Source organism: Thalassophryne amazonica, chromosome 11 (assembly GCF_902500255.1).
Source record: "Thalassophryne amazonica chromosome 11, fThaAma1.1, whole genome shotgun sequence".
Lineage (NCBI taxonomy): Eukaryota > Metazoa > Chordata > Actinopteri > Batrachoidiformes > Batrachoididae > Thalassophryne > Thalassophryne amazonica.
In genome coordinates, this window is record NC_047113.1 from 10,122,719 (window position 1) to 10,148,473 (window position 25,755).

Consider the following 25,755-nt stretch of genomic DNA (forward strand, 5'->3'; position numbering starts at 1 on the left):
CACACGCGCTCATCTTCAACCGCTTAGTCCAATTAAGGGTTGAGGGGGGCTGGAGCCTATCCTAGCAGTCATAGAGCGCGAGGCGGGGTACACCCTGGACAGGACGCCAGGCTGTCACAGGGCCACATAATGACAAACAAGCACATTCACACCTGCACACACACCTACGGACAATTTAAAGTTTCCAGAGTAGGTGATACAATATGTAGTTTTTTTTTTTTTACTATTTAAGACTAAAATTAAACAACAGTTTGAAATGTATCCTTTCTTGGTGTGCAGTTACTGAAGAGATAAATATTTATCTATTGAACTACGTGCCACTAAACACCAGAAACGTCCGGGCAAGTCCCAACATTGGAGAAGAAGGAGGAAGTGACATCAGCACGAGAACCATTTACTTAACAGTCTCATTAATTTATAGATTTTTACAGGCTACTGACAGCCCCGTTTCCACAGAGTGGTTCGGGTCGGTGCTGCACAGTGTTTTCGGTGTTAGAACAGTTAATTCTCGCCAGCAGAATCCTTTTAATTGGCAGGTGGAACACTTATATTGAGGAACGTGCGTGGACGGTGTCGCGCGGCATCTCCACTCCACACGGAGGCAAACTGAGTATTTTCACATTATTTTATTTTATTTTATTGTTTTGTGGATCATGGGATAATTTCATCCAGTGCAGACTGAGACATTATGAGCAGATGACTTGCGGAGCAAAGAGGCCTGCGGTGGAGGAAGAGGATCCGTTCATAGCAGAGACTCAACACATCAGCCGCAATTAACAGATTACACCTGTACCGGCGCTGTAACCTGGCACAAAACCGCCGGTGAACACTTTAAAACCAACAACAACTACAAAAAAAACCCCAAAACGCATTATTTTCTTTTTGTCTGAGTCCAGTATATATACAGGGTAAACATACGTTTACATACACCTTGTCCCAAAATTTTCAATCTTGATTTTTTACAGCTTACACTCTATTAAATGATATGTGTTCAGTCAGTTTACATGTTAACTTTATTTCCATATAAAGATACTTAAGAATAATATTTACAAGATGGATTTTTTTCAGTTTTTATTCACACCAGATTTTCAGTGAGTCAAAGGTTTTTGTACATCAAGATGAATGCCTCTTTAAGCATCATGGAGAAGTCCAGATTATGGGAGAAAATTATGGAATTACTTTTAAAAGCTTGTGAATGAATACAGTAACTGGCATAATTATGGGTTAATTTAGGGAGGGGCGTTATTTCCAAAAAATTGGAAATCTATAAATGTTTGCATGGAATATGGAAATATACACAGAATAAACCATAGCAGGATAAATTTTGGGTCATTTGATTCCAAAAACCCATATGGACAGAGCCAGTGATGATATCAGGTTCAAAAATCTCCAAAAATATCGACGAAAATGTCATATCTTGAGAACCGCTGCACCTAGAGACTTGAAATTTGGCTACAAATGTTGCTTGACCCCAAGTTTATATTCAACTTCTATAGTAACATTAAGCCTATCTGGTGTTTTTAAGAGTAATTGACAAGAAACCTAATTTCAGTACATATCAATCAATCAATCAATCAATTTTTTTATATAGCGCCAAATCACAACAAACAGTTGCCCCAAGGCGCTTTATATTGTAAGGCAAGGCCATACAATAATTATGTAAAACCCCAACGGTCAAACGACCCCCTGTGAGCAAGCACTTGGCTACAGTGGGAAGGAAAAACTCCCTTTTAACAGGAAGAAACCTCCAGCAGAACCAGGCTCAGGGAGGGGCAGTCTTCTGTTACAATTGATCGTAACATATGTTACGATCAATTGTAATAAACAAAATCTATGTAGTTTTATTTCAAGAACATCAGTTGAGTATAATCATCACATGTAAAGAATGACATGGCCACAATGAACTAATTATAAGCAACAGAGTGGTTTTCTATGCACATACACTAACAGCACATATACGACACATGCCTTACTTGAAATTTTCAAACGCTCCGTTCATATGGGTTTTTGGAACCAAATGACCCAAAATTTAACCTGCTATGGTTTATTCTGTGTATATTTCCATATTCCATGCAAACATTTATAGATTTCCAAAATTTTTGAAATAACACCCCTCCCTAGTTAATTGTGACACCTTTGTATTTATCAGCCTACCTGTGGAGCTGCACTCAAATCTCATTGCAATGCAAATTACAATAACAATAAAGGCGATTCTGATTCTGAAACAGTGCCTTTGAGAGAACAAATCCTGTCTGATTGATGAGATCCGTAGGACCAGTGCTTATCAGATCAGGGAGACAGACACCCTCTCTACTTTTAAGATTAGGCTTAAAACTTTCCTTTTGCTAAAGCTTATAGTTAGGGCTGGATCAGGTGACCCTGAACCATCCCTTAGTTATGTTGCTATAGACGTAGACTGCTGGGGGGTTCCCATGATGCACTGTTTCTTTCTCTTTTTGCTCTGTATGCACCACTCTGCATTTAATCATTAGTGATCGATCTCTGCTCCCCTCCACAGCATGTCTTTTTCCTGGTTCTCTCCCTCAGCCCCAACCAGTCCCAGCAGAAGACTGCCCCTCCCTGAGCCTGGTTCTGCTGGAGGTTTCTTCCTGTTAAAAGGGAGTTTTTCCTTCCCACTATAGCCAAGTGCTTGCTCACAGGGGGTCGTTTTGACCGTTGGGGTTTTACATAATTATTGTATGGCCTTGCCTTACAATATAAAGCGCCTTGGGGCAACTGTTTGTTGTGATTTGGCGCTATATAAAAAAATTGATTGATTGATTGATTATCTCATCTTGGGCTTTTGTATAAAGGTGGGAGTCTACATCTCTCTCTGGATGGAACATTAGTCCATTACAGGTTACACCCTAGTTGAGGTCGGTGCCCATTTACACCTGAGTGGACTTGGACAATGAAGTGTCTTATCCAAGGACACAGACAGACACGTAGGTAGCTTGAAATGGAAACATGTGGACCTAAACCTCAGTAGTTCAACTCCTGTCTCACAGAGCCATCTGCTCTGGTTATAAGAACACTTGTAAAAAATAAAGAATTAAAACAAGGCATCCAGAGGAAAAATTCAGAATCTCCAAAACACTAGTCTATAAATTTTAAGAAGTTGTCTGCTTCAGAAATATAATCAGATATTTACGATGGATTTTGGCATGCTGAATTCAAATATGACAATAAAAATGACTGGTTGGCTACTGTTTCTAAGATATTTAAGTTTTTACATTTTAAGTCAACATAATTATATTGTGTTGACAGTAGAGTTTTCATGATAAATCGTATACGTAAGTCTTTTCATGTTTCTCTGACTGTTCATATAATAATATTTCACCTGTTTTTTGGTAACACTTTAAAAATCATCAAAAGGTAACCCTTAGTAGCATAGTCGTAAGATATCTTAAAACTAGAGACAATCAACCATTTCAAACATCATTTTCATTCTCAGTGGCCCAAAATGAGTAAAGTTTGACATTTATTTCAGAAGCATTTTGACTGTAGACCAGTAATCCTCTTCTGCACCATCTGTAAAGGATCCATGGCACAACTAGAGACTGTTCAGTCTAATATACAAATATACTTGAGACTGCACAGACTTGATATCATTGAGGAAAGAGCACCAAAATTCAAGCACAAATTAACAATCTTTTAGGTCCACCAGAGCCTCAGGATCACAAGTGAGGAACTAACAAAGGAGTTAGAGGCATCAGCTAGAAATGTGACATGGTCCACCTTAAAGACAGCATCATCACCATAACCTGGACGGCTGTGGGCCAAGGAGGAAGCCATTAAATCAAAATGGATTTAACGAAAAAAGACTCGACCTCTGTCCTGATGATCAGTGGTAAGGGTTGGTTTAGAATAGAATGGGGTGGGAGTGGTTACAATGAAATTACGTAGTTGGTGTGTGTGTGTGTGTGTGTGTGAGACAGAGACAGACAGCGCGCGAGAGAGAGAAAGAATGGTCATTTTGTTGTTGGATAAACCTCGTTACACCACAGAAACACTGTCTGCTGTGCATCATCCCAGCAATGACGGCCTCATTAAACTAGAAGACACACAGCATACGTCTGCCAAGGCCACATATTGCTTAAAATGTCTTCTGGATCCTGCATCTAAATATGTTTGTGATTAACTTCAAAATAAAACCCATCATTTTCGAGAACATTATCCATCTGCTCCACAAATTCCATCTATATCCTCTCACAACCTTTTGAGTTAATGTTGGTATGTGTCAAACATTCTTCTAGATCTCAGTTCCAGAATATATTTTGGATCACCTCCAAAATGGAATCACTTATTTCCCAGAACATTATCTATTGGCTCATCAAATTTCATTAAAATCCATTCATTTTGCATTTCCTGCTAACAGACAAACAGAAAAATGCCAACAGAGCTAATTACAATTTGCAGTTGGAGTTCAGAAATACTCGTGATTATCGTGCGTCATCGTGCATCATCATATTACCATATGAATATAAACATCTGGTGTGGGAAGAGATATCACCAAAGATAGAAAATAAGAGTTACGAGAATCACTCAGAAAGTTTTCCTCGACCATATGCTCTCTGTCATTCTGTCTGTCTGTCTGACTGACTTGTTCAGGTTACATATTCAATTATGAAAGTGATAACATTAAAATGCAGCCATGTTGTTGCACTTCACTCAGGTGCAGGGTTGGCATGCTGGGTCTGTGGTGGGTCTGTGGTGTGATGAGTTTGAGCCACCTTCCAAAGGGATACAAAGTGGTTACATGATGGAATATATATATATATCAGAATCAGAATCGCCTTTATTGTCATTGTAATTTGCATTACAACGAGATTTGAGTGCAACTCAAAAAAGGTGCTTTACATGGTGCGACTAATTTTTGGCCAAATAAAGGATAGTGAAATTTAACAGTAAATTATTCAGAGTATATGTACAACTAATATAAACATAAGGTAAAATAAAACAATATAAAATGAAATGTGGACCAAGTAAAATGTAAAACGAGAAATTATATGCAACTGTGGATATATATATATATATATATATATATATATATATATATATATATATATATATATATATATATATATATATATATATATATAAACAAACAAACAAACAAACTACATACCATTTCCAAGTTCATTTCTTCTAAATTTTTGGATTTGATCTTACAGAATTATAGCATTTTGTTTTGTTTTTTTTCCTCCCTTACACAAATGTATGACTTTATTATCTTGGAGAATATCTGAGTTTTGTTTTTTCGTGAAAAAAAACAAACAAAACTATTCAATTATTTTTCAATTCAGTTTAAAAATGCAAAGCTTTGAAATGTTGTGTTTGAAAGTTTTTAGGCCAAGACATATGTAAATGTAAACTGTACCATAAGATTCTACTTCACAAAAAAGTAAATAAATAAATAACAAAATAATGATAATAAATAAAATGATTAAACTAAATAATCAATCACATAAATAAATGAAGAAATTTACAGCTTTCACTCAGCCCTTATAAGACTGAGAGTGTGGTGGAGCAGGTTGTTCACAAACCAGAAGGTCACTGGATCAATACCTGATTGGCTCAATTGAAACTGCGATAATTTTAAAATTATTAGAACATTATGCTGTTATGCTGACTGAAGTTGATTTAATCATGCTTACTTAGTTACTTACTTGCAAAATACATTTTGATGATAGTAGAGTTATTTGACTGAACAACACTTGAACACTTTGATCAATGAGCTCAAAGTGTAACTCATCAGGTTTCACAGTGTATCTTTGAACTTTGGAAGGTAAACATGAATCAGACTGAGATCAGGCTGACAAAGAGTCAGAGCTCTATTGAGATGAGTATTCCATTAACTTTAACTAGTAATGACTTCATGACTTTCTTTGCTAACAAAATTTTAACTATTAGAGAAAAAATTACTCATAACCATCCCAAAGACGTATCGTTATCTTTGGCTGCTTTCAGTGATGCCGGTATTTGGTTAGACTCTTTCTCTCCGATTGTTCTGTCTGAGTTATTTTCATTAGTTACTTCCTCCAAACCATCAACATGTTTATTAGACCCCATTCCTACCAGGCTGCCCAAGGAAGCCCTACCATTAATTAATGCTTCGATCTTAAATATGATCAATCTATCTTTATTAGTTGGCTATGTACCACAGGCTTTTAAGGTGGCAGTAATTAAACCATTACTTAAAAAGCCATCACTTGACCCAGCTATCTTAGCTAATTATAGGCCAATCTCCAACCTTCCTTTTCTCTCAAAACTTCTTGAAAGGGTAGTTGTAAAACAGCTAACTGATCATCTGTAGAGGAATGGTCTATTTGAAGACTTTCAGTCAGGTTTTAGAATTCATCATAGTACAGAAACAGCATTAGTGAAGGTTACAAATGATCTTCTTATGGCCTCAGACAGTGGACTCATCTCTGTGCTTGTTCTGTTAGACCTCAGTGCTGCTTTTGATACTGTTGACCATAAAATTTTATTACAGAGATTAGAGCATGCCATAGGTATTAAAGGCACTGCGCTGCGGTGGTTTGAATCATATTTGTCTAATAGATTACAATTTGTTCATGTAAATGGGGAATCTTCTTCACAGACTAAAGTTAATTATGGAGTTCCACAAGGTTCTGTGCTAGGACCAATTTTATTCACTTTATACATGCTTCCCTTAGGCAGTATTATTAGACGGTATTGCTTAAATTTTCATTGTTACGCAGATGATACCCAGCTTTGTCTATCCATGAAGCCAGAGGACACACACCAATTAGCTAAACTGCAGGATTGTCTTACAGACATAAAGACATGGATGACCTCTAATTTCCTGCTTTTAAACTCAGATAAAACTGAAGTTATTGTACTTGGCCCCACAAATCTTATAAACATGGTGTCTAACCAGATCCTTACTCTGGATGGCATTACCCTGACCTCTAGTAATACTGTGAGAAATCTTGGAGTCATTTTTGATCAGGATATGTCATTCAAAGCGCATATTAAACAAATATGTAGGACTGCTTTTTTGCATTTACGCAATATCTCTAAAATCAGAAAGGTCTTGTCTCAGAGTGATGCTGAAAAACTAATTCATGCATTTGTTTCCTCTAGGCTGGACTATTGTAATTCATTATTATCAGGTTGTCCTAAAAGTTCCCTAAAAAGCCTTCAGTTAATTCAAAATGCTGCAGCTAGAGTACTGACGGGGACTAGAAGGAGAGAGCATATCTCACCCATATTGGCCTCTCTTCATTGGCTTCCTGTTAATTCTAGAATAGAATTTAAAATTCTTCTTCTTACTTATAAGGTTTTGAATAATCAGGTCCCATCTTATCTTAGGGACCTCGTAGTACCATATCACCCCAATAGAGCGCTTCGCTCTCAGACTGCAGGCTTACTTGTAGTTCCTAGGGTTTGTAAGAGTAGAATGGGAGGCAGAGCCTTCAGCTTTCAGGCTCCTCTCCTGTGGAACCAGCTCCCAATTCAGATCAGGGAGACAGACACCCTCTCTACTTTTAAGATTAGGCTTAAAACTTTCCTTTTTGCTAAAGCTTATAGTTAGGGCTGGATCAGGTGACCCTGAACCATCCCTTAGTTATGCTGCTATAGACGTAGGCTGCTGGGGGGTTCCCATGATGCATTGTTTCTTTCTCTTTTTGCTCTGTATGCACCACTCTGCATTTAATCATTAGTGATCGATCTCTGCTCCCCTCCACAGCATGTCTTTTTCCTGGTTCTCTCCCTCAGCCCCAACCAGTCCAGCAGAAGACTGCCCCTCCCTGAGCCTGGTTCTGCTGGAGGTTTCTTCCTGTTAAAAGGGAGTTTTTCCTTCCCACTGTAGCCAAGTGCTTGCTCACAGGGGGTCGTTTTGACCGTTGGGGTTTTACATAATTATTGTATGGCCTTGCCTTACAATATAAAGCGCCTTGGGGCAACTGTTTGTTGTGATTTGGCGCTATATAACAAAATTGATTGATTGATTGATTGATTGATTGATCTTTTCAGCAATAAAGTATCAGAATATCATGCTGTCTGGAGCAGCACTTATAAAACTTTTCAAATCAGAAAATAAGACAATTTTTCACAATATCTGAGCCAGTAAATTAAAAAGTGTTAAATAGCAGAACACAGCCCAAATCTTTCATCAAAATCAAACCATGTGATCACACATATTTTGACCTTTAATCAGTCTCTCAGTCAGTCTAATCAGAGTGTTTTTTGAGGACAGCTGGGTGTTTAATGTTCGTACTGCGAGTGTTGGAGTTGACTTTTCAGGATGAACAACTTCATCAAGCAATCATGTTTTGTTTATACAGTTGTGGATGTAGGTTTGCACACACTTTGGCTAAAAACTTTCAAACTAGATTTTTCTGACTGCAAACATTCCATTTATTTTAAACCCTCAGGGGTTCAGAAACATAAAAAGACATTGATATGGAGTCTTCGACAAGTCCAGGGAATAGATGGAATTATTTGTAAAAAAGCTTCTGAATGACTATTTGACATAATTCATCATTTTAATTGGCATAACTGGGAGACCTTTGGCTGTATGTAAATAAGATCAATTTAAAGAATTCAGGATTCTGGAGCAACTGTATAATCTATTATACAGCCATATAAGAAGCTTGGAACCACATAGACCTTTGTTGAAAAACCTCAGGATCATAAAAAAATAAAATAAATAATAATAATGAAGGGGCTGAAGACATCAGATAAAAACGTGGTATCATTCTTTCCTATCATTCTATTGGTATCATTCTATCAAACTTTCCTTTTTGCTAAAGCTTATAGTTAGGGCTGGATCAGGTGACCCTGAACCATCTCTTAGTTATGCTGCTATAGACGTAGACTGCTGGGTGGTTCCCATGATGCATTGTTTCTTTCTCTTTTTGCTCTGTATGCACCACTCTGCATTTAATCATTAGTGATTGATCTCTGCTCCCCTCCACAGCATGTCTTTTTCCTGGTTCTCTCCCTCAGCCCCAACCAGTCCCAGCAGAAGACTGCCCCTCCCTGAGCCTGGTTCTGCTGGAGGTTTCTTCCTGTTAAAAGGGAGTTTTTCCTTCCCACTGTAGCCAAGTGCTTGCTCACAGGGGGTCGTTTTGACCGTTGGGGTTTTACATAATTATTGTATGGCCTTGCCTTACAATATAAAGCGCCTTGGGGCAACTGTTTGTTGTGATTTGGCGCTATATAAAAAATTGATTGATTGATTGATTGATTGATTCTCTTTTAAGAGTGCACTCCAGCACTGACCGAAAGGCTATATACAAAAGGCCAGAAGAAGCCACTAATCTACAACTGACATTAAACCAAGGGTTGGCCTTTGTTTTGGTGATCAACTGCAAATATTTGTATATTTTATATATTTTTTATTTATTGTCTTGAATTAAGAGTAACAGGTTTAGTCTGGCTTTTTAGCAGAAGGGGATCTCTTATAAAAGCTGCCAAAGTCATATTTCTACGGGATGCCTCCAACTCCTTCATCAGTTCCTTCGTTCAGATCCTGACATTCTGCTGGACCTTTATAACAAAGCTATGTTAATTTAGTCCATGGGCCAAGCAGGTTTTCGGTACCACTTAAGGGGAAAAAAAATGACACTTAGAATCCAGCCTCAGTGTATCATGGCCTACACAAAAATGTATGATAGCCATCCCAGGGTGGTAGCTGTAGCCAGGTAGGGGTCAATGAAGAATTACACAGAGGTCAAACTTTAAAAATGCTCCAATCATGTTGAAAACGATATCACATTACTTGTCTGATCATAACAATTGCAAAAAGGTATAGTTGGATTATCTATGATGGAATGTTCTGGAGTTATGGGGTAAAAACTGCAAAAATAGTGAGGTCAGTTTCAGTTTGTACAGGGTTCAAATATTAAAGTTGCTCCAATTTCAGTAAAGAAATTATGCAAATTATTGTTTGGGTTAATAGGGTTCTAAAAAGGAATAGTTTGCACCATCTGTCATGCTTAGTTATCATGTTACAGGGTAACATATGTCACATGTCATAGAATTCAATGGATGTTGACCTTGTTTGACCTTTACTTTGGAGACAAAGCATTCAACACAATCAAAACTATTCCATTTATTGATCCTTTTATTTCAACCAATAATTTGCATAATTTTTTGCTGAAATTGGAGCAACTTTAACTTTTGACCCCTGTACAAACTGAAATTGACCTTTGACACTATTTTTGCTGTTTTTATCCCATTCCGTCATAGACAGCCCAAACTAACCCTTTTTGGAATTGTTATGATCAGACAAATAATGTGATAGAGTTTTCAACATGATTGGAGGATTTTTAAAGTTTGACCTCTGTGTAATTCTTCATTGACCCCTACCTGGCTACAGCTACCACCCTGGGATGGCTATCATACATTTTTGTGTAGGCCATGATACACTGAGGCTGGATTCTAAGTGTTGTTTTTTTCCCCTTAAGTGCTACCAATTTGGTCAAAATTCATGACTGGCTCATGGACTAATTCCCAAAGGTGTGTGGTCACACACTTCTGATATTTCTACACTTGCTTCAACAAGAGCAATCCGAGATTACTGACGTCCGCCAAGGATTGACGAGGACTCAAAATAACAGATATATGATTCACATTGTGACCCGGACATTACCTGGATCAGGATTCCACAACACAACGCAATAATTGCATACTGATCCAGAATGATCCGACTGATAAAGATGTTGCAATATGTGTAATTCACAAGCTGAAACAAAATAGTGTCTTCCTGATCTCTGTTTTACATCGTGATGTTGTATCCGTGAAGTAGTTTTGATGTAATCCTGAAAAGTCTACAAAGTGAAATCCAAATCCTGATCCAAATCCAGATCTGGATCCAGATCACCTCCAAAATTTAATGGAGTCTTCCAAGGCTGAACACCAATGTGTGGTGAAAATCTGTGAAGTAGTTTTGATGTAATCCTCAAAATCTGACAAAGTGGAGCGTACAAATCGAAATCCTGATCCAGATTTTGGATCTGGATCACCTCCAAAATTCAGAGGAGTCCTCCATGCCTTAATATCTATCTGTGGTGCAAATTTGGTGAGAATCTGTGAACTAGTTTGGATGGAATCCAAAAAAGTGTCTATAAAGTGAAATCTTGATCGAGAATTTGGATCCGGATCTTCTCCAAAATTCGGGGGGGGGGGGGGGGGGGGGGGTAGAGATAAAGTGAAATCTTGATCCTGCTAACAGACAGACAAATAAACACAATGAGTATTTTATTACATCCTTGGTGGATGTAATAAATCTTTTCAAGATGGCTCCTGAAGTGGAGCCTGACTTTTACAGATCCAAAACTGTGTTCCTGAAGCTTTATCTTAATTCGATTTCATTTCTGACTGCAAAACGCAAAATTGTGCAATTGGGGAAAGTCCAAAGTCTGTGTAAATCTGTGTCTACAACTGTATCCACCTTGTGTGAAGCCTGGATGCACAACAATTCTGCCATGCCTATCGGTTTCCCCCAGAATTGCTGGAATTGTGTCCCACCTGTAAATCACAGTGCGCCCTGTTCCCAAATACTGAGTCCTCAGGAGTCGCCCGTCCAGGGTGTAGTCCTGGAGGAAGGAGGCCTGACTGTCAGGGGGCGTGTGCATGTTCCTGTAGTAACCAACAGACAGGAGCGACTGCAGGACATGTTTCACCATACTGGGCATCGTCACGGCAACCAAGCGATCTGTTTGGTCGTAATCAAACACATAACGGCGCTGGCTGTGCAGAAGCAGCATGATGGACTGAAAGAACACACACACACACAACAAAATTACAACACTGTGGGATTCATACTCTCTTGTATTTTGTATGTAATTGCATATTTGTATGGCGAAAACAACATGCCAAAAAGGCCTGCTAATTTCTAATTTTACTTCTGCATGCATTCGGTATTATTTATTTTTTACTTCAGGACAGTTTATTCTTTCAACTGGTGAAAGACAAGTCGGTCTGGGTTTTTTATTCGACAGAAATAAATGAGGTTAAAAAAGTGAATTAGTCCTTAAGACAATGATGTGGATAAATACTGTTCTATTTAGCTGTAAGGTGTTATATTAATGTTTTAATAAATCATGTGGCATAAGTCATTTCTCAGCAGTTCATTTGCACTCTAATTTTGCATTCGACCAAAAACTCGCACAAAATATATTTCTGGCTTAATATGATTTGATTAAATATTTCAATTAATTCGAAGAATGAAAATGATAGCTTTTGGTACCATTTTTTGGGGGGTGGGGAATACACTTAAAGGGAAACACTGGGTTTTGACAGTTTATTAGACACCATATATTTACATTCATTCCAACTCTTTTGCAGATTGTGTCACTGTGTTTTTCATTGCAACTGTAGGAAACAGAGACAAGCACTTGTTTGTGTTAATTTCACAATTTTGTGAAAATCAAGTGAATCTCGTTATCTTCTTTGATTAAAATCATATTTGGAGATAATATTTGCTTCATACAAAATAATAATTAGAATTATAATTACAAAATGACTAGAGAGCATTGTATGTTTATTATTTGTTAAGTAAAGCCCCTTTTATGTCTCCTCTTAGTGTCTGATGTGGTTTCAACTCAGTTCAATAACCTTCAGGCAGACAAAGGAAGAGCTTCTGCCGACAGCACAGAAGAGTGAAGTCATCAAACAAACTGTCTCTCACGTCGCCTCCAGCACGCGTCTCACCCTGTCTGTGTATGTGTAGCTCCAGATCTTTCCATTGACCCACGCTCGAGATACCACCCGCTCGCTCTCGTACTCCAGCCGCTCAGACCACTCCCCTCGGTGGATGGCTGACAGCAGACCTCCACCTGAATAGCTGATGTTCACCTCAGTGTATTTGCTGCTAGGTGACCAGACCACGGGGCGGCCCAGTGAGTCATACTGGATGTGCAGGGTGAACTTTCTGTGGTCATCGTAGATCTTTCCGACTCTGGTGCTCTGATCAAACTCTATGGAGAGCAAGTTCCTGTTGTGTGCCTGAAAACAATCAAGTAAAATATAAATGTTAGCTGAAGCGAGAACACAGCAAGAACAAAGCAGCTTTTAGCTGTGATTCCAATAAACAATAAGAAGAGTATCTCATCAAACGCCTTGTCTTCATTTTTTAAACAAATAAATAAATACTTTAAACTTTCATGGGCCTTTTTTGTGTCCTGACAAAAGGTTCATATTTTCTGTTATACAAGGTCTATTAGAAAAGTATCCGACCTTATTATTTTTTTCAAAAACCATATGGATTTGAATCACGTGTGATTACATCAGACATGCTTGAACCCTCGTGGGCATGCGAGAGTTTTTTCACGCCTGTCGGTTACGTCATTCGCCTATGGGCAGTCTTTGAGTGAGGAGTCGCCCACCCTCTCGTCGATTTTTTCATTGTTTAGGAATGGCTCAGAGACTGCTGTTTTGTTTGATCAAAATTTTTTCAAAACTGTAAGGCACAACTGAGTGGACACCATTCGATAAATTCAGCTGGTTTTCGGTAAAAATTTTAACGGCTGATGAGAGATTTTGGTCTGGTAGTGTCGCCGTAAGGACGGCCCATGGCGCCTGACGGCGATCCGCGCTTCGAGGCGGCAGCGTCTCGCCGTTTCAAGTTGAAAACTTCCACATTTCAGGCTCTGTTGATCCAGGAAGTCGTCAGAGAACAGAGAACTTTCAGAAGAAGTCGGCATGAGGAGTTTATTCGGACATTCCATTGTTAACGGACATTTTGTAATGAAAGAACGTGCGGGCAGAGTCGCATGTCGGGCCGGACCCGACCGCAGGGGGTCGCGACAGGAAAAACACCTTCGTTGGAAACCTTAACGGGCAAGTTGGATCATGCCCAAGCTGTTAAACAATTTCTCAGTTACTCACTTGTTGAAAGCCATCAAAAGCCGCCTGAATTTTACAAATGGTTTTCAACACGGAGGTGTTTTTCCTGTCGCGCCGCACACAGATTTGCCGAGTTGTCACGGAAACGACTCGGCGAATTTGCGCGCACGTCTTTCATTAAAAAATGTCCTTAAACAGTGGAATGTCCGCATAAAGTCCTCATGCCGGCCTCTTCTGAATCTTCTCTGTTCTCTCACGACGTCCTGGGTGAATTAAGCCTTAAATTAGGATGTTTTCAGCTCGAAACAGGCCAGCGACGGCGCCTGGAAGCGCTGCGCGACGTCCCGCTCCATGGGAAGTCCTTACAGTGACAGAAACACCCCATAATCTCTCATCAGCCGTTAAACTTTTCACCGAAAACCAGCTGAATTTCTCGAATAGTGTCCACTCAGATATTCCTCACAGGTCCGGAAAAAATTTTGATAAAGCAACTCGCGCCGTCTCGAGCAGCGTGTGAAACAAAGGAATTCAGCCGAGAGGGCTGGACCACATCTCACTCAAGGCCTGCCCGCAGGGAAATGGCGTCACCGACACGCGTGAAAAAACTCACGCATGCGCACGAGGGTTCAAGCATGACTGGTGTAATCGCACATCATTCAAATCCATATAGTTAAAAAAAAAGTATCGGTTTCTTATCTAATAGACCTCGTATGTTGTGTGAAAACGAGTTGTAGTGACATTCCCCATTATTTAATATAAAATTAATAGGAGGTGGAAAATATATATACTATATATATATATATATGTGTGTGTGTGTGTGTGTGTGTGTGTGTGTGTGCGTGTGTGTGTGCGTGTATGTGTGTGTAGAGAGAGAGAGAGAGGGAGGAAAAATAAGTATTTTTGGTAGATATATTTCTGAATGTGCTATTGACATGAAATTTTTACAGGATGATGGTAATAACCGAATGTTGGTAATATCCCAAGTAATTCATAGACACAAAGGGATCAAACCATAGATGTACATAAATTTTGTTATGTGTAATAATGTGAAATGCCATATAGAGAAAGTATTGAAAACCTAAAGAAAGGGAGGTGCAAAAAGACATGAAAAGCCAAGACACCGGCTGAAATCTATCAGTAATTAAAAAGTAGTCCTGCCCCATATCAGTGCAAATTGATATTAGCTGGTTCTGTCTGAAATGATGGCCTATATAAGGAGTCTCATTCCCAAGGTGTCACACACCAAACATCTCATGGGTATAAGCAAAGAGCTCTCTAATGATATTTGCAACTTTATTGTTAAAATATTGATAGCATTGGTTACAGAAGGATTTCTAAACTTAATAATCTGGAAGTAGAAAGAACATATCTATGCACCTATCTTTGCATATCTATGTCTATGCATATCTATGTACCTATCGGTGCATAGATAAGTGCTTGTGCACTTGCAATTTAAAGATCAGGGCCACTGGCCGTGTCTATGACAAAGGCGTTGGTTGTGAACTCGTTCTGTGTGTTTATACTATGGTTCATGGTCAACGCACTTTGCAGTGATGCCTCACATTCATTCATTCACACGCACACTCACACAGTGACATCAGGGTGCTGCCATGCAAGGCTCTCGACTGCATACCGAGAACAACCTGGAGATTAGTGAAAATTTTCCAACTAGATGGGGATTTGAAATTAGGATTCTCTGCATTCAGAAAACTGACGCATTGGATGAACTCAATTCAATTATGAGCAGGACTTCCATCTAATATATATATGCAACCTCAACTCAAATAAAGCACATCCATGTAAGATAACTTAATTTAATTTATTAGATGGAAATCCAACCCAATGAGCCAGTTTTTTGAGTGAAGCCCACCACTTGGATATCACCTCCCTAGTGGTAAATAGGTCCTCTATGTTACTGTTATTGTGCATTTCACACCAAACTTTCTCACCACCTTTCACGAAGAGTTGTTCATTAATTTTTGAAGAACTCTGAAAACAAACCACCCCAAAAAAATACACAAAAAACATGACCTCCGTGGCAGATGTGGAAATCAATTAAAACATGTCCACGGACATGCAGACAATAATATATATGACGCCATGTTTCAGATCAGCTGACAATTCATTGGTTTTGATAAATTAATTATGATATTTAGTGGAAACCAGGCCTGTACAATAATCACAAATTCCTTGAGGTTGCCAATTAATTAGCGCACATCAGATAATATGTTCTTTGTTTCTGCGTCGTAGTTTCTCACCCATGGAAAAAGTGAGGAGGTGTTGCAGTTAGTATGTATTTTGTGGAAAGTACAACTAACAGGCTCCGAGTCATTTGACCTATTATCTCAACCCGAGTGACGCCAATCACCTTAAATATCAAACGATCAGCACTTCCACTGATCTGCAGTTTCACGCTTTGAAGGTTAAAAACACAAACGCAAAATCCGTTCAGCTGTTTTGTACACAGTGGCATTTATGATGGCATGCTGAAAGGTCAAGTTGTGCAACTTTTCGTGTAATGCACTGTGTGCACAGCAAAGCTGTGCTTAAGTGTCTAAATCTGGTCGGCTCTTGTGTTACTGATTTCCACAACGTGTTGAGTGTTTGAAGTGGTTTCCAGCCGTGCTGCACGGCAGATTTACCCTGAGCCGTCGCTCGTACGTGCTGTAGTTTGTCTTGCTTTGCTCTTTTCTTTGCCGCCACTCGATCAGGCTGGGGGCGTGGTCTCCCGGCAAGCTGATGTTGCAACGACTGGCCGTGGGGCTGACTCCTCCCCCGACGGCTCCTGGGACGAGGAGCTCGGTGCTGAGCGACAGCTCCATGCCGCTGGCCAGTGTGACGACGAACGACCCGTCTGTGCTCACTCTGTAGGAACTTTGAGCGTGATCTGGGGCATCGACACAAACACACACACACACACACACACACACACACACACACACACACACACACACACACACACACACACACACACACACACACACACACACACACACACACACACACACACACACACCAAGTAACAAAACAAACATGCAAAAACTTTCACAAGTATGTGACCATACGTACAGACGAGGATGTAACAGCGCGTTGGCAGAAAAGTGTGGAAACATCTCTTACCACTTCAGAAAGAAAGGAACCTTGAGAAACTTGAATGTGATAGAATAACTAGCTGCGGATGTGTGTTTTGTTTAAATTAACTGCTATTTTGCTGTGTGTCTGTTTTTTAAAATTCTCCAACAGCACGCATGGTGGCATTTTATCTTTATAAAACTGTAATCTGTTGAGAAACAGAAAAAGAAGTTGAGACAAATGAGCAGCAAACTTTGAGGGTTTTTGGGGTGGGGGTGCTCAGCGTGCAAAGAAGGTTGTTCACACATTTGCAAAAGTTTCTCAGAAACTGTGCTTTCATTTTTGGAAAGCTCTCAGTCAGACAATCACCTATAACAGCTGCAGTCAAGCAGCTATAGTTTCTTAGATATGAGTAAAATTTCAGCAAATTTGAGTAGACTTTAATACGAGCATGTGTATTATTGCCTTGTGTTGTCTGTCATGTCTTGAAAAAGACAAAATTAACGGCCAAGTTGCCAAAATAATCATAAAATAAAATATTTGGATCATAAAATTTTACACTGCCAATAAACAGGATTCCCCGAGCCGCTATAAAAGCCCATTCAGTACATGAAGTAAAGGCGGGTGCACGGGGTCATTATGGCTCTTCCCTGGCCGCTCTGTCACTGCGTGCAAGTGTGTTTGTGTGTGTTAGGACAGTTTTTCTCTTCCTGCAGTCCTGTCACTGTGACAAGTGCGAGCAAGCAATTAGAGGGATGACACGAGGAGAAAATACTCCCACGAGCAGCTTCTCTGCTCCACTCTAATTTTCTTCTTTTCATCTCTGGCCACTTTTCCATGATCCCCTCGCTGCCGTTTGAACAGTTCACAAAACCACTCCCATCTGTCCAAAATGAGTCCTTGTTAAAGGGGTCATAGTGTATCTATCTTTCATTGTTATCTATGCACGGGGTTCATGCTAATCATTTCCCAAAGCCCCTATGAGTGTGCATTACAAAAACAAATCTCTCACTGAAGGCAAAATACAGATCGGAAGCAGCTTGTTTTACACATCTGTGACATATGTAACAGAAGAAGATAACTGGGCTCTGTGAGGTGCACCCAGTAATTTGGTCTAGTTCCACATGCCTGGTTATTGTTCCACATGCTCATAGGTTGTGCAGGAGAGTGACGGGCAGATATATGTTCTTATAAGGGAGAGAGGCGTGGCCAACTGTGCCTTCCTAGCTTTCCCCCTTAGATATGCACAAGTACATTTATGTAACAGAGCCATCACTCTACCACTTCCTTGAGTAAGCCTGGCTTGTTTGTCTGCTTGTTTTTTCGTTAGTCATTCTTTTCGCAGTCCTTGTTGGCATCTCCGTTGTTGTTGCAAACACTGTTTTTGTTGATATGGTTCACTGTCATAGTTATTGTCACTATCACTGTTCAACATCTGTTTTCAGGAAACGGTTCATCGGAGATCTAATCAAAAGTTATTTTGTGCATAATCCTATAAATATCTGGCAACATGATCGATCAACAGGTGCACCTGTGCAGTCTACAGTGCAGAACCTAGGGTTAGAGTTCAGGTTGAGGTTAGAGTAAAATTAGGGATAGAATAACAATAACAACAAGATAATTATCTATATTCTTTCACTCATTTTCTATACCTACTTATTCTAGTTTAGGGTCATAGGGGCTGGATCCTATCCCAATGGTCAATGGGTGAGAGTTTTACTATACCCTGGGTAGGCATCCAGGGTATATTCATCGCAGGGTGAAATATGTAGTTTGTTAGGTTTTTCCACAACAACTTGCAGCACATGGTTCACATGACCACAGCCTGTCAGCTGACGATTGCATGAATTACACGCAAATTATTCTGTATTGCAATTTGTATTTTAACTGCAAACAATGAATGAGAACAGCCTGTGCTGTTTAACAGCGCTGTCACCTCTTTTAATCCATAGGAACTGGGCAGGAAAAGCAAATCACTGCTACAACATTAAAAATTGTATCTATTCTTTATGGTAAGAGCCAGCTGTGATGCTTAGTAGAGTGATATAAACAGACAAGAGGTTTAACACAACAACATCAACAACAATTTTTTTTAACCTTATGGAACTAAACTGACTTGAATTGCAGACCTCAAATTTTGTGTACGTAACAACGGATTTCTGAGTATGTACGACGTCTATTAGAAAAGAAACCGATCGTTTTAGTTTTTAAAAAAACTATATGGATTTGATTCATATGTTTTTACGTCAGCCAAGCTTGAACCTTCGTGCGCATGCGTGAGTTTTTCCACGCCTGTCGGTGACATCATTCGCCTGTGAGCACGCCTTGTGGGAGGAGTGGTCCAGCCCCCTCGTCTGAATTCCTTTGTCTGAGAAGTTGCTGAGAGACTGGCGCTGTGCTTCATCAACATTTTTTCTAAAACTGTGAGGCACATCCGAGTGGACACCATTTGACAAATTAAGCTGGTTTTTGGTGAAAATTTTAACGGCTGATGAGAGATTTTGGATTGTTTCTATCGCTGTAAGGACTTCCCACGGAGCGGGACGTCGCGCAGCGCTCCGAGGCGACGTCGTCATCCTGTTTCAAGCTGAAAACCTCCAAATTTAAGCCTCTGTTGACCCAGGACGTCGTGAGAGAACAGAGAACTTTCAGAAGAGGTCGGAATCAGCAGTTTATCCGGACATTCCAGGATATTAAGTCTAAATAACTACAGTGTGAAGTGTGGATGTCGGCATGCTGTCCTTGTGTGGAAATAAATTAAAAAACATATTACTTCAGCTGACCGCTGCACCAGCACACCGCAATACTGGTAAATATGGTGCCATGCAGGAAATCACCCCACGGGATGCCCCCGCATTTGTCAGTTATTACAACACTTTTTTTCATCGTAATTAAAGACTTTTTCTTTGTCTACATCAGTCTAATTTCTCTGTGTTTTAAATATGTTTATTTCCTTGTTGATTTTAGGCATTTTACGCTCATGTTGTAAGACAGTGATGGTAGCGCAGTGGTAAATTTCTGTCTGTTAATCAGAGCTTTTGTAAATTGCAGGTTTGAATCTCGCAGGAGGCATGTATTTTTTATTTTTTGTTTCACCTATAGCAATGCGTGATGTGGTTCCACACATTCCAGCTGTTTGTTTCTTTTTTCTTTTTCTCCACATCAGAGGCATGATGTGGTTCGACACATACAAGCTGGTTTTTAATTTTTCCACAGCAGCTGCATGATTTCAATTTATTTTCATTTATATAGTGCCAAATCACAACAGAGTTGCCTCAAAGCGCTTCACACAGGTAAGGTCTAACCTTACCTGTGCGATGTGTTGCAATACGTTCTAGCTGCTCGCACTGTGTTTATGTACGTGCACGAGCATGCACGAAACCGTCGCTGGTGTGTCGTGCATGAATGTGAGAATGTGCGTCCCTCACGACAGCAGTTGGAATGTTTTGTGGTTTCCCATTTCGTGTTTGGTTTGCAGATTTTCTTCCAGTTTCTACATCTTTTGTGTTATGTGTGCAGGGGCCCTAAGGTTTGCTTTTAAAATAATAGTTGAATTTGATATGATAGGATATGATGATTGAATAAGCAGTGTGCAGCTATGGATTGTTGCTATTTTATGGCTGAATAGGAGGTCTGTGATAAAGGTCTGTGCAGCGGCACAGGAAAAACACCTCTGTGTTGATAACCATTTGTAAAAACCAGGCAGCTTTTGATGGCTTTCAGTTGAGTGAGTATCTGAGAAATTGTTTAACAGCTGGACATGTTCCAACTTGTCCTTAAGGCTTCCAACGGAGGTGTTTTTCCTGTGGCGGCGTGGGGCGCTGGCTGCGTCCCGACGCACGGACCCGTCCGCACTTTCTTTCATTACAAAATCTCCTTTAACAGTGGAATGTCCGGAAAAACTGCTGATCCCGACCTCTTCTGAAAGTTCTCTGTTCTCTCACGACGTCCTGGGTCAACAGAGGCTTAAATTTGGAAGCTTTCAGCTCGTAACAGGCAGACAGCGGAGGCTCAGGGCACGTCGTGATGTCCCGCTCCGTGGGCAGTCCTTAAAGCGACAGCAACAGTCCATAATCTCTCATCAGCCGTTAAAATTTTCACAGAAAACCAGCTGAATTTCTCGAATGGTGTCCACTTCGATGTACCTCACAGTTTTTGAAAAAATTTTGATCAAGCAAAGCGTCAGTCTCTCAGGAAGTTCTCAGACAAAGAGATTCCGATGGGAGGGGTGGACCACTCCTCACTCAAAGCCAGCCCACAGGCGAATGACGTAACTGACAGGCGTGAAAAAACTCTCGCATGCCCATGAGGGTTCAAGCTTGTCTGATGTAATCGCATGTGATTCAAATCCATATAGTTTTTGAAAAAAATAAAAAGGTCTGATACTTTTCTAACAGACCTCGTATGTTTGAGTATCCAAGATTGGTGAGATGTGAATGTTAACAGTAGATACTGTACGTGTCAAAGGTAAATTTCCTTCTGGACAACAAAATTTATCTTATAATAAAAATAAGTTGTATATTTTTGTATATTTTTTAATTTTTATTTATTTTATTTTTTTGTGCATTTCCTTGTCGGAATCATAATGTCATATTGGTTCTTTGTGTAATTGTGAAAAGGGAGAAGCATCTTTTCTTCTTCCTCTTCTGTTGTCGGTCCTCATGATTTATACACTGAACAGATTTTTAATTGAATACAATGAAAGAATGAATGAATGATATTTATTATGAATAAAGGAAAAAAATCCACACAAAAAATATGTCAAGTAAGAAACAATGTTTGAAAAGGAGTAGGAAGAAGTAAACACTTAAACTCCTACCTCCTTCTCACTATTCATATGTTTCAATTCAGTTCAATTTATTTTATTTTTATAACTCCAAATCTAACCTTACCAACCCCTAAAGCAAGCACACAGGCAACAGTGGTAAGGAAAAACTCCCTCTGATGATATTGAGGAAGAAACCTCAAGCAGACCAGACTCAGAGGGGTGACCCACTGCTTAGGTCATTCTAAAGGTTACAAGGTTTTTACAAATTGTACAAGAGTTTCTTTACAAACAGAAGAAATATCATCAAATACATAATAATTCCTAATAAATGAAATAAATTTAATCAAGAAGACAAAATATAAAAGCACTGTCTGCACCTGTCGTGGCCAGCTTGTTCTCAAAAGTGTAGATCTGAAATCTGCGTATTTGAGATACGGTTTGTTGTGGAAATGCCACACGGCTGAGAAAATATTACAGTCCAACGACAATCAAATGAGAGCAACCGGACTGATAAAACAGTCAGATCAGATTATTTATTAAAACAGTTCAATCAGTTTAATTTTCGTCAGTGCTGTTAAATTTTATTGCTAAATTTCCGTGAGCATAAAAAAGAAAAATATACCCAATACAAATCTTTTGAAAAGAGACAAAGAAAAATGCAGGTCAGAGTGGGTGACCTGAGCAGAATAACAGCGACGTTATTGCAGTTTGTTGTTCATAAATGTTTAAACATGACTATAACTGAGCCGTCTGCTCTCTTTAGAAGGCTGAGCACAGTATGGTGTCTGGTTAAGACCCCTATAGATGAGTCATAAACGGCTTGCAGGCAGAACAGAGGAATATTTGTGGTAAACGAGATGGCGAGTTGATGCACAGAGAAGCAGTGACAGTGGTTTCTGTTTGTCATCCAGCAACTGTTGTGGCATCATATTCGTACCCATGATGCGTTACCTTGTCTAAAAGTGTAGATGGTGTCACTGGCAGACAGGTTGGTGCTGGTCACAAAGTTCTCTCTGTTGGACGCCTCAACCTCCACTCGAGACCAGCGCTCTAGGTTGCCGTGGAAACCACTTACCTCCCCAGTGGGGAGTGTGATGTTGGTCATGCGGCCCTCGCTGTTGTACCTTTAGAGTACAGGCGGAGACGATGATGCGTGAGTGCAAGCTCACACGTGCAGCCGACTGTCATGCTCATATATCAGCAGGTGGCCACAGCCACACACACACACACACACACACACACACACACACACACACACACACACACACACACACACACACACACACACACACACACACACACACACACACACATGCATGGGCTCTGGCACACACAGACACACACATGCATGGGCTCTGGCACACACACACACACACATGCATGGGCTCTGGCACACACACACACACACACACACACATGCATGCACTTGCACACACACTATCATTCCACTTTCTTCTCATACAACAACCAGTGGCACATAGCAAGTGTCAACAGTGATTTATAGGCATAATTATCCAGCTGCGGAATTTGAGACAGACTGTTCTGGCAGTGATGAATAATTCAGACAGATGTGTTTATGTGTGAGTACTACATGTGACACTAAACACACTTGTGATCATATAACTACAGAAATGTCCTTTGGCTGATCAGTCTTTTCTGCAAGGACTAAATAAAAGTTTCTCTCCTTTTCAACAGTGATGATGAAGACAGCAGTCACCACCAGATGGCGCTGCTATTTCATACTGCCAAGCTAAACTCTGTGTTACATGAGCAGAAGCTCTCCTGCATCCCTGTGACCTAGCATGGAAAAAATAAAAGATGCAGCAATGAGCAAAGAAACAGACACAAACGCACACAAATAACTTACTCATAGACAGTTGTCCAACTGTTCTCATCAGTTTTGGTTGCTAGGAGACCTGTGTTGCCATGGTAAGTGACGTGGGCGATGTCATGGCCTTGGGCTGACACTTTCCGCAGTGTACCGCTGTTGCTAAGAGACAGCCAGTACACCTGCCCGCCAGGTAGTGCCAGCCACAGGGGCACTCCGTGAGCGTCTCTCCTCACCTGGACCCCGTGGCCGTCTCGACCCATCACCCCTGAGAGTTGGCCGTCTGTGCCGTAAGAGAAGTTGTAGAGGAAGTGTCCTGTGATCAGGTGCTTGGTGTACAAGTGCGAGCCATTCTGTCACAGAACAGAAGATGGAAACAGTGCAATCATGCAGATATTATTCATTCCTGTATACATGATCAGTTGCTGCAAGCATTAATTATATCTTGATAATGTTATGTAATGTTCACCACTCTGTTGGTCTGAAATACTGTTTTAGTTCCTCCAATAGTTCGCTTTTTATCCTGAAATTTCACTTTAAAACAAGAAAGTGGAGAGTTGTGTATTTTTCAGACTATGATGCACCTTTTGCTTTAACTTGTCTGGCTGGTCCTATGACTGATATTTCAATACAAAATATTATCATCCATGGCCACAAGATGGCGGAACTTAAATTGTAGCAACTCAGCTAAATTGTTTTGAATGAGGAGGAGGAGGAGGGACTCAGTCTGCGAAAACAAACCCCTACTTCGACTTGATTTGTTTGCAGCTGCAACTGAGAAGGATGGCAAGGCTAAGGTAAGGACAACTGTATAATCTGCCATTTTAAAAAGTTTAATTTATATTTAGTAAGGTAAACTTGCAAACGTTTAACTTTAGCTTGCATCTGAGCACTTCCAGTGACATTTTTGTCTCTTCAGTGGGTACGAGGCGTTTTACTCCAAGTTATTGTTGTCTCATATAACATCATGAATTAGTCTGTTGGCTGCTGCTTGCAAATATGGTGTTTACATTACAAATAAATAACATAAATTAAAGTCATTTTTGTCTGAAGTTAAAAGATGACCCCAAAAATATCTAAATTGTAAACAGGCACAGTTCTCCTTTATCAATGGTGCACTTGCATTTCCATGCACAGGTAATTGCCAAGGAGATGAATATAAATGTTTTTTACTGCCACGCCTTCTTGTTGCATGAAGCAGTAGCACCATGTTTCAAAGATAAATATCCCTTATAGACTGATGCAACTTATGTATGTTTTTTCCTTTTCGTGATGCCTTTTTGATGACTTAGTGGTTAGTACTGTTGCATCACAGCAGTTTGCATGTTCTCCGTTTGTGACTCTAAAATTGACTGGAGGTGTCAGTGAGAGTGTGAATGTTTGTCTATATGTGTCGGCCCTGTGATAGATGATAGACTGGCAGGCTGATCAGGGTGCAGCCCACCCCTCGCCCAGTGACCACTGACACAGCCTAAAGTAGAATAAGCAGGTTCAGATAATTGATCAAATCAAATCAAATCAATTTTATTTATATAGCGCCAAATCACAACAAACAGTTGCCAGAAGGCGCTTTATATTGTAAGGCAAGGCCATACAATAATTACGGAAAAACCCCAACGGTCAAAACGACCCCCTATGAGCAAGCACTTGGCAACAGTGGGAAGGAAAAACTCCCTTTTAACAGGAAGAAACCTCCAGCAGAACCAGGCTCAGGGAGGGGCAGTCTTCTGCTGGGACTGGTTGGGGCTGAGGGAGGGAATCAGGAAAAAGACATGCTGTGGAGGGGAGCAGAGATCAATCACTAATGATTAAATGCAGAGTGGTGCATACAGAGCAAAAAGAGAAAGAAACACACAGTGCATCATGGGAACCACCCGGCAGTCTAAGTCTATAGCAGCATAACCAAGGGATGGTTCAGGGTCACCTGATCCAGCCCTAACTATAAGCTTTAGCAAAAAGGAAAGTTTTAAGCCTAATCTTAAAAGTAGAGAGGGTGTCTGTCTCCCTGATCTGAACTGGGAGCTGGTTCCACAGGAGAGGAGCCTGAAAGCTGAAGGCTCTGCCTCCCATTCTACTCTTAAAAACCCTAGGAACTACAGGTAAGCCTGCAGTCTGAGAGCGAAGCGCTCTATTGGGGTGATATGGTACTATGAGGTCCCTAAGATAAGATGGGACCTGATTATTCAAAACCTTATAAGTAAGAAGAAGAATTTTAAATTCTATTCTAGAATTAACAGGAAGCCAATGAAGAGAGGCCAATATG

General features: G+C 40.1%; 1 protein-coding gene across 1 annotated transcript in view; it reads right to left on the reverse strand.

Moving 5' to 3' along the window:
• Positions 1-25,755, reverse strand: part of tenm1 (teneurin transmembrane protein 1) — a 728,712-nt gene that overhangs the window by 25,781 nt on the left and 677,176 nt on the right. The window contains 5 exon segments of the mRNA XM_034181415.1: positions 11,506-11,750; positions 12,691-12,984; positions 16,467-16,711; positions 22,616-22,788; positions 23,532-23,845. Coding sequence (XP_034037306.1) covers positions 11,506-11,750; positions 12,691-12,984; positions 16,467-16,711; positions 22,616-22,788; positions 23,532-23,845 — 1,271 coding nt within the window.